The sequence below is a fragment of the Glycine max genome, chromosome 4, assembly GCF_000004515.6.
Source record: "Glycine max cultivar Williams 82 chromosome 4, Glycine_max_v4.0, whole genome shotgun sequence".
Taxonomy (NCBI): Eukaryota; Viridiplantae; Streptophyta; class Magnoliopsida; order Fabales; family Fabaceae; genus Glycine; species Glycine max.
Window position 1 is genome coordinate 45,473,669 of NC_016091.4, and position 9,479 is coordinate 45,483,147.

The following is a 9,479-nucleotide window of genomic DNA, read 5'->3' on the forward strand; positions in this document are numbered from 1 at the left end:
CGGCCCAAATAATTCCTGCCTTTTTCTCCAAGCCAGTACATACTGAAAAACAGTGTACCTCTTTGCTTTTTCCCATTGCTTCTAACGTGAGATCTCAGATTGCAATTGCCTCTTCTCTTCTCCCAGAATCGGTGCGCCATGTTCTTAAAATTTGCAATTCTTTCTATCTTTAATTTTTCTGCATTTATATTTATCACTTTGTTTATTCTCCTCTTGGATGTAGGTGTAGGTTACAGGTTTAAGGGTTTTGTTTTCATTTAGGTCACTAATCCGATATCATGAAGCTCGATACGACTAGTCTCGAATCGTTTCCCACACTGATTGCACCTCAAAACGACGTCGCCGGAGAACTCTCCGCCGCTCCGTTCTTTGACCTTCCGAATTCCAATGACGTGAGGACTCTCAATTGAATCTCAGGATTCTGAAATTGTTCGAAAATCAAAGGAAAAAAAATAGGGTTGATATTTGTTTCTGAAACTGTGGGGGAATGAAATAAGAAAGTTAGGGTTTAGTTTATTATGGAGAAGAGTTGAAGTTTGATGGTTTTAACTGAACTGTTGTGTGTGTGTTTGTTTGTGGTGCTAGTTCGATGGGTTCTTGAAAGACGCTATTCAGATGGTGAAGCCCGCGAAGGGTACTACAACTCTTGCTTTTATATTTAAAGAGGGTGTTATGGTAGCTGCTGATTCTCGAGCTAGCATGGGAGGATATATATGTGAGTATTTGTTAGATTTTAATTTCATTTTTCACTGTTCTTTGTTCCTTTGGCTGAGGCAGAGTTTTTTGTTTTTGTGCTAATTGCTGCAAATTAAAATGATGGGTTTTATCTATTTGCATTGTGTTTGATCTTGAATTCTGACTGTTGGCTGTCTCCAGCGTCGCAGTCTGTGAAGAAAATTATCGAAATCAATCCGTATATGCTTGGGACAATGGCTGGTGGTGCTGCTGATTGCCAGTTTTGGCACAGGAATCTCGGGATTAAGGTAATCTTTGCAACCTTGAGCTTACAATCTTGCATGGTTGCTTTTGCCTGTTCTGTTATCTTTAGGTCAGTCTCCTGCCGAATTGCTGCAATAGTCTCCCACACCTTTGTCATTCCTTGGTTATCTCCTTGCAATTATTGTTATTGAATATTGATGTTTTAGTTGAGTTGGTAAGATTTACCTCTTTGAAGTAAATTTATACTCACTGCATGAAAATTATTTGTCCATAGGCAGCATCTTAGCCTGTGTTTTGGAAGCAAGTAAGGAGTGAAAGAAAGTGTATGGAATGGAAATTGAACTATGGGAGGGTAGTCTGGTGTCTTGTTTGGAATGCCATGTAAATGGTGGGAATGAAAATGATAAGGAAAATAATTATGTTTTGCCTGTGAAAAATGAAATAATCTCTTTATTTAAGATGAATTTGTTTAGAAGGATGGCTATGCAATTCAGAATTTCAGATATAATCTCTTTCCCATGTATAAAGTGTGGAGAGATTTACTTATAGGGCACAATTGTGTAGGTTCCAAACATTTTTCAATTTTAATTTTTTTCATATTCTACTAAGTAGTCTGAGTGTGGTGTAATATTGCCTTTCACATCTAATTTTCATTTACTTAGTATTCCTTCTACCTATATCCAATTAAAATTTGTTTCTAATTTATAATGCATGTGCTTGACTCCTTGACCATCATGTTTAAATATGTTTTACAAACCTCAAGGGAGGCAACTGTATTTTATTCTTTTATTCTTATAGTGATATGTACATCAGTGTGGATGCTTCCATTATTTTTCCTTTGATAACATCTAGACTGGTGCTAGGAATGCCACTTAATTGCCATTTGTTGTTGGATAGGTTGGTTTTGAATATACTAGGTTTCATTCTGTCATTTTTATTCTATCTCGTATAAGCACTCCAGATTATGGACACTTAGTTTGGGCCATTACTCATTATTAACCACCGCTTGACTAACAGGACTAGGCGTAACATAGAAGATCTAAATGACTGGTTCAATAAACTTAAAAGAATTTGATATCTTTTGGCTTTTGTTTTCTGAGATATGTTTTCTGCCTTTTATGTTTTATGAAGTTACCCATGTGTTCTCTGATTTGGTCCATATTATTTTAGTGTCGTTTGCATGAGTTGGCAAATAAAAGGAGAATTTCAGTGACAGGAGCCTCAAAGCTACTTGCCAATATTTTATACTCTTATCGTGGAATGGGTTTATCTGTTGGTACCATGATTGCCGGATGGGATGAGACGGTAATTCACACAACAAAGTACTGAACAACTTTTTCTCAGCTAGTCCAATTCTTACAACATTTAATCTCTTTTTTAGGGCCCTGGTCTATATTATGTTGATAGTGAAGGAGGAAGACTTAAAGGCACTAGATTCTCGGTTGGATCTGGTTCACCATATGCTTATGGTGTATTGGATAGCGGGTTAGTTAAACTTTCTATTTAACTATCACCTATAACTCTTCTGCCAAATTTCGTTGACAAATTTCCTTGTTATACATACTAGGTACCGGTATGACCTGTCAGTTGAGGAAGCTGCTGAACTTGCTCGACGAGCAATTTATCATGCAACATTTCGTGATGGGGCCAGTGGTGGAGTTGCTAGCGGTATCTTTCTTTCTCCCCACTACATCTACATGCTAACTTCTATCTGTTTATGACATTTAGTTGTTATCCTCTCCCTCACCAGCAATAAATTAGTATTTACACAAATTCATGATAACTTAATTGATATGTCTCATAAGGTAAAACTTGCACTGCTGCTGGAGAACACACTTGTTCATGATCACCAAAACAATGATGTGCATTTTACTATGTCCAGTTAAATGGATAGTTGAAAATAATTCATGGTTTCTAACTAGTTAGGATGAACTATTAATGTAGTAATATTATTGTCGTTATCACTTATCCCTGACTTGGTGAGTACTTTCAGAAGCTATTTTAGATGCATAATTTATAGCGATAAACTTGCAGTGCACAAAATCGCCATGTTTCATTAACTTGGATATTTTTATGATTTTAGTTTACTATGTGGGACCAAATGGATGGAAGAAACTGTCTGGTGATGATGTTGGGGAACTTCATTACCATTACTACCCAGTTACCCCAAGCACCGTGGAACAAGAAATGGTTGAGGCTACTGGTGCTTGATGAAGTAACTCGTGGATGTCTTTTTAAGTTTCCTTTGCTTGCCAGCGTATTTTGAACCCATTGCATGAAACTGATTACTTTATAATTGGAAATTGACAATAGTTTGATAAATACAAGTGCTGTCCTATCCTGTTGTGTTTTAGATCAAGCCATATTTATCATCCAAAATGATAGATTAGAGCCATATATAATGTGGAGTGGTTTAAATTGGTAAAGCAGGTCAGACGTGTATTGCTAGCTATTGCTAATGTAATCCATCTTGCGATTAATGGTTTTCGTGGCAACTTCTGAAAGTTGTACAAGAAACTTCCTAGGGAGAATTGTGGTTCAATGTCTTCGACTGATTGTAGTAGTTAGTAAGCATACTTTTGGTACGTCATGGTTTTAATTTAAAGCTTCGTCAAATTGAGACTTAAATTAATTGTTGATTTTTTTTTCAAGATGCGAAATAGAATATTATTAATACTTAATGTAAGTGAAATAGCACATGATATAAAACCAAAATTTTGATACAGAACATGCTACATATGCAATGCCTTCCCAAGTTAATTGCATATCTCCACCCAATAGCAACCATGCAACCCAAATGTATTGCTAGGATAAGGACTACCCTGTGCAACTAAGGAAGACTCAACAGTTACACTTTCACGTCATATTTTCGCCAAAATCGCATGCCCAGCTACTGTTGTTCATGCCAATATTTTGCAGTTTCTGCCCAAAATCTGCACTTTTCATAAAAATTGCGTTATCTTTGTTTACATGAGTTACAGCTTGATAACCTCTCGCCATTATCTCCTCATCAGTGTATGCCAGTTAAACACGTCCTATATGCCAGTATTTGTGCCACTGTCTGAAACACATCCACCTAAACAGCAAGTGGATTGTAAAACCAGCTTTGATCAGGGAATAAAGAAACTCCCTTGTTCTAAACAGTTCCAAGAATTCAATTTTACTGTCTCATCTTGTTCAATCTGCATGAATTTATCCTGAAAAGTCCGGTTCTTGCATTTGATTACTATTGCAAACCATACCTCTCCCCATCTCTTGTTCATGTCCCCTCCCCCAAAATAATATCCTCTTCTCACCCTCATTTTGCTATTCTCACCTCATGTTTCCATTGTTAAACTAATCAAAATTAACGGTAATATAAATTATATTTTTTAAAATTGAAATTAAATTAACTAAGATACAATTTACTTTTTTTATGGTAATCAGTATCATACATTATTTTTTTAATTGAAATTGAATTAATTTTGATAGAAGTTATCATCTATAAAAGTAATCAAATTAGTTATTATACAAAATGTCTTTATTAATAATAATCAAATTATAATTAGTATCGTAATCAACTTGATTACGGGGTAATTTGTGTTTTCATTAATTCAAATTTTAATAAAAAAAGATAACATATATTTCTATTCTAAAAGGTAATGTGCATCATTAAGATAATTTGAATTATAATTAATTCAATTACTATTAAAAAGATAACTTATATCATAATTAATTGAGAAACTACTAGAAATTGAAAAGTTAAGTGATAATGGGAAGATGAAAAGTTAATTTTGTAGAGATTTGATGATATATTAAATTTTAATTTGAAATATGAAATATTTTAATCTAAATTATCTATTATTTTTAATCTTGATCCAATAATTATTATTAGTTGTTCTCATAGTGAGATAATGTTCTCACAACAGTAGTCGTCTTCACGCCCAAATGAAAAAAAAAACATCGGATGAAAAAGAATTGCAAGCATAAAAAGAAAATTTTTAAATCGTAATTTATAACTAAATATTACAAAATTGAATATTAAACATTATAAAATTAAATTCTTAGGACTCAATCATGGACAGACGGTGAAACTAACAATTAAGACCACCTAATCTTTGCCTATAACTTAAGCAGAACCCATCAAAGGGCATAGAATCTTTGTTATGATATACAAATTAGTCATCAGACAAAGTAATTTTTATTGAATCAACTCATTTGATGTAGTTTTAAAATAAGTGAATTGTCAATAATACATTTTTTTAATATTCTCTTTTTTTATTGGTTGAAACAATTAAAAAAATTAAATTAGGAGAGAAGATTATTTAATAAGGTGTGAGATTCACAAATCTTTTTGTTTCCAATAAACTTATATTTGTTCAAAAAAAATATTTAATAATATGCTGCTAGCATTTTTTCTGAAAACAATGATCTAATTTATCAAACTTATATCTTTTTTCTCTTCTCTCTTTATTATGTGTCAATTAACATTTAGGTTATATAGATAACACCTTTGTAATTATACATCATTAGGATAGATCGGTGGAGGCGTCGGTTGCATAATTTATTTATATTAATATAAAACAAAAGAGTGAAAGGTATTTAACGTTGATAAATAATGTGTATAAATTATTATAAATTTTTTAATACTGTGTTTAATTCAATTCTCACGGATAAAAAGTTAAAAAATATGCTAAAATATCTTCTAAATAATAATTAATAAAAAAAATTGAATAACCGACATAGTTGTACCACAGAGAACCATTAAATTAACATATTGATTTTTTAATTTAGTCAAGTAATTATTTTTCCAACAGATGACTATCCTATTATGTTATAACTACTCGGTGTTTGATGTGTGGCTCGTTAGGAATTCAAAGTTGCATTTATGCCCAGTAAATTCAGATTCATCATTATCCTCGAATCTTTATATATAACCCTTAAAAAGGGAGAAAAAGAGAAGCAAATGTGTCTCCATTAATGAAACAACATCATGTTCGCACTTTGGATAACAAATATCTTACGGTGAAACTATAGAACTGAAAAGTCTTAAATTGAAGTTTACAAGAAATAACAATTAGTAATTGTCTTTTTCAGTAGAAGAAATCACATTTAGTGTTCAAAACTAACTAAAAACGTACATTTCATTTGAATAACTACAATATCCAGATATTTGAAAGTGAAGCGAAGTTGGATAAGAGACTCCGTGATCAAACCAATGCTTGGCATGAGCATCCAAGGTTAAATTTTCGACTTTGAACAACTAAACTCAGACATATCCAGTAATGGGTAGGTCATTTTCCAAGGTGGGTTGTGAGAAATTTCATGATGAACAAGTGTCAAGAGATGGTGATGGAGGACCAAAAAAAATATGGCTACTCCGTCTGTAACGTGCTAGCAAGGTTGTTCCATCTTTTCAACTAAACGATTTAACGGAGAAGAACTAACTAGCGTAAAGATTAGAATTGACGTAGAAACATTATGAGGAAGAATATCAATTTAATAAATTACAGAAACATTATGAGGAAGAATATCAATTTAATAAATTACTGAGTATGTTTGGATGGAGAAATTTTAAATTTTAAAAATTTTAAATATTTTAATTGAATCAATATCTTAAGATATGTGTTCCTTGAAGAAGACGGTAAGAAGAGAATTTCTTAGTTGTTTAAAATTATGTTTTAAAATTTCAAAATTTTAAATTCTTTATAAAAAAAACATCCAAACAATGAATTCTAAATTACAAAAATTTAAATTCTCTGATAAATTATTTTCCTTAATTAAAATTCTTTATCCAAACACACAGTGTGAAGACTACTATTTGACAAGGCATTTGTTTGATAATGATGGAAAATAGAATATAAGGACGCGCTATCCAACGGTGTACCATTGTAATGGTTCGTTTGTTTTTTTACTTTAATTTCTAACGCACAAATTGCTTTTTGTTTTATTCATTCAACGGTCAGAATGCTTGGAAAAGTTAATCTTTTTAGTTCACATGTATTTTTTAATAGATCAGATTCGCATTCTAAATTATGGATTAAATTAAAATAATTTTATATCAATGGATTCACATAGAAGAAGTAAGTTTTAATTATACATACTATCTCCAACATATAATATGATTATTTATGTATTATTATAATCTACGTTTATGAAATGATTGTATGATAATATAATATGGTAAAAATTTACATGTTAGTACGGAAAATAGACACGTGTTGAACTCTTATTGTCTGCAGTGTCAACACTGTTGCCACGTTGCTCTCACCAATGCGGAAGCAGTTTACCGTTAATGGTGGCTTCCGCGTGTATGTATCCATTTTCAATTGCAAATTTGCAATTTGTCAAGTGTTTATCGTATTAACTATTTATATAGTTTGGTCCACCTATGACATCGTGACACGTACCTATGCCGTGGCCTCCATGCTCTCTTGAATCAATAATTGTCTTTTGAAAATTAGAACACTCTGGGCAACTTCCTAGGTATCTTAGTAGTATTTATCTTCTGCACGACCTCCACACGCCCCTTAAACCGCCTTCACCCAATTTATATAAGACCACTCGCAAATTCCCATGTTTCATACAATAGCCCTAAACCAACACATATAGTACAACTCAAATTTCCATTTTCATACAAGTTACATTTTGTTACCTATACTACTACACTCTAGTTGTTCCACCACTAGCGTTTGTGGCAACAACTTTGATTTGAGGTTCTGGTTTTTTTGTATAATCAACAAGTATTTGAGGCTTCTATTTGATACTCATCGAGTCTTCATTCCACCGAGTCAGTTCATTTTTGAACAAAGTGATATCTTCTCATTCTTAAGCCGACAATCTATACTCCACACTTTAGTTGTTCCACCATATTTTTTGTTACTTATACTACACCTTTTAAGTGTTTGTAGCAAGAACTTTTGTGTGAGGTTTGTTGCAATCAAGAGATATCTAAGCCTTCTATTTGATACTCAATTAATCTTTTGATCGACTTATTTTGAGATAAAGTGATATCTTTAGTTGTGATTTCATTCCTAGACCGAGAATCGAGTCTCAAACTTTGATTAGGAATTCAAGTGTCAAATCACTTGTACTAACCATTTTTTGGTTAATTTGAGGTTCAGTGCATTGCAACATGGGGAAGCAAGTTGGTTTTGAGGATGTTCTTAGATATTTCGACGAAGATGGTGATGGAAAGGTTTCACCTTCAGAGCTGAAGCACGGGCTGCGAATGATGGGTGGGGAGCTTTTGATGAAGGAAGCTGAGATGGCAATTGCGGCATTGGATTCTGATGGAGATGGGTTGCTGAGTTTGGAGGATTTGATTGCTCTTATGGAAGCTGGGGGAGAGGAGCAGAAGTTGAATGACTTGAAGGTGGCTTTTGAGATGTATGACACTGAAGGGTGTGGGTTTATAACCCCCAAGAGCTTGAAGAGGATGCTTAAGAAGATGGGCGAGTCCAAGTCCATTGATGAGTGCAAAGCCATGATCAAACAGTTTGATTTGAATGGGGATGGTGTGCTAAGCATTGAAGAATTCAGAATTATGATGCAGTGAGGCATGTGTATCTAAATGTTGATTATGTATAGTGTGTATTTGAAATTTGATTGATTTGTTTGCACATCATATGTATAATAACACTATAACTCCTATGATAGTACTATTTTAGCTGCTTCTCGATAGTGATCAAAATAACTATCAGATTTTGCCCCAACTGTGCTATTTCAATCATTATTCAAGTTTTCTTAATGAGAGTTGTGTTATTATTCTTAGATGGTTTTTTATTTTTTTTTAAGAAAACACTCACTTAATAAGGTTCTCAGTTCTAAATAAGGAGAGTCAAATGTTATTGGCCGAGAAAAAATGTGTATGTTACAAATACTGGATTGGGAAATGGTTCGAGTTTTTGGAGACACTTGCTTCCAACAATTACCAATGCTATTCTTGTCAATATTAAGGTTAAGGTTAACTTCCAAATATGTCGATTAAATTCTGATTTATGAATGAGTACTGCATTTCAACCTTTTCCGAAATATAGCTTTTATGTGCATCAATTTTTCTGTACCTGTAGTAAATATTACTAAATTATTGACAACAAATATAGAGGATAAAATCTTATAGTGAAAAGTTTTAATAGATATTGTATGAATGAATTGGAGCGGTGTTTTTCTGTCAGGTGCAATCAGATTCGTATCCTCCTAATACATAATATGGTTTCGGTTTATGAATATCCTGTGCTTTCTTGATTCAAGCTTGCTAAGTACGGGAAAATTCATTTTTTTACCAAAAATGGGGGAAAAAAAACTCAATATGCAACTTGACTTAGGATTTTTCAAGCAATATTAAAAATTATTTGGCCGCAACCCACTTAGGGTACATTTAAAACCCAATTAATTCAGTTGGCTTTCTATTTGTTGTCTGTTTAGAGTGTGTGTGACTATTAACACTAAAATAAAATAGCCAGTTAATGTCGGTTCCAAAAGGTTGTAACTTTTTGGAAGTCCCAAATTAGCTGTGTCGGTTGTTGCTTGCTTTGTTTGATAATTACTAACCTCTATCA

At 32.9% G+C, this 9,479-nt stretch overlaps 2 protein-coding genes across 4 annotated transcripts; both read left to right on the forward strand.

Moving 5' to 3' along the window:
• The first annotated feature begins 14 nt into the window (after window positions 1-14).
• LOC100778498 (proteasome subunit beta type-5) lies at window positions 15-3,292 on the forward strand. 3 transcript variants are annotated; one of them, XM_003523091.5, is made up of 8 exons: window positions 15-131; window positions 224-392; window positions 586-715; window positions 877-983; window positions 2,110-2,244; window positions 2,321-2,424; window positions 2,507-2,607; window positions 3,023-3,292. In XM_003523091.5, the coding sequence occupies exons 2-8, from the start codon at window positions 279-281 to the stop codon at window positions 3,148-3,150; spliced, it is 819 nt and encodes a 272-aa protein (XP_003523139.1). In that variant the 5' UTR covers window positions 15-131; window positions 224-278; the 3' UTR covers window positions 3,151-3,292. The 3 variants fall into 3 exon arrangements, with proteins under 3 accessions (XP_003523139.1, XP_006578700.1, XP_006578699.1); XM_006578637.4 differs by having other exon boundaries at window positions 43-131; window positions 262-392; XM_006578636.4 differs by having other exon boundaries at window positions 44-131; window positions 230-392.
• Window positions 3,293-7,380: 4,088 nt separating this feature from the next.
• On the forward strand, window positions 7,381-8,593 carry LOC100779557 (calcium-binding protein CML38). The gene is made up of 2 exons (XM_041015004.1): window positions 7,381-7,847; window positions 8,043-8,593. Exon 2 carries the CDS (start codon window positions 8,054-8,056, stop codon window positions 8,474-8,476), a length of 423 nt encoding a protein of 140 aa, XP_040870938.1. The 5' UTR covers window positions 7,381-7,847; window positions 8,043-8,053; the 3' UTR covers window positions 8,477-8,593.
• The last annotated feature ends 886 nt before the right edge of the window (window positions 8,594-9,479 follow it).

Coding starts and splice junctions, on each gene's coding strand:
- LOC100779557 (XM_041015004.1), top strand. CDS start 8,054: ATGGGGAAGCAAGTTGGTTTTGAGGATGTTCTTAGATATTTCGACGAA.
- LOC100778498 (XM_003523091.5), top strand. CDS start 279: ATGAAGCTCGATACGACTAGTCTCGAATCGTTTCCCACACTGATTGCA. Junction 393..585: donor ACCTTCCGAATTCCAATGAC/GTGAGGACTCTC, acceptor TTGTGGTGCTAG/TTCGATGGGTTCTTGAAAGA. Junction 984..2,109: donor ACAGGAATCTCGGGATTAAG/GTAATCTTTGCA, acceptor ATATTATTTTAG/TGTCGTTTGCATGAGTTGGC.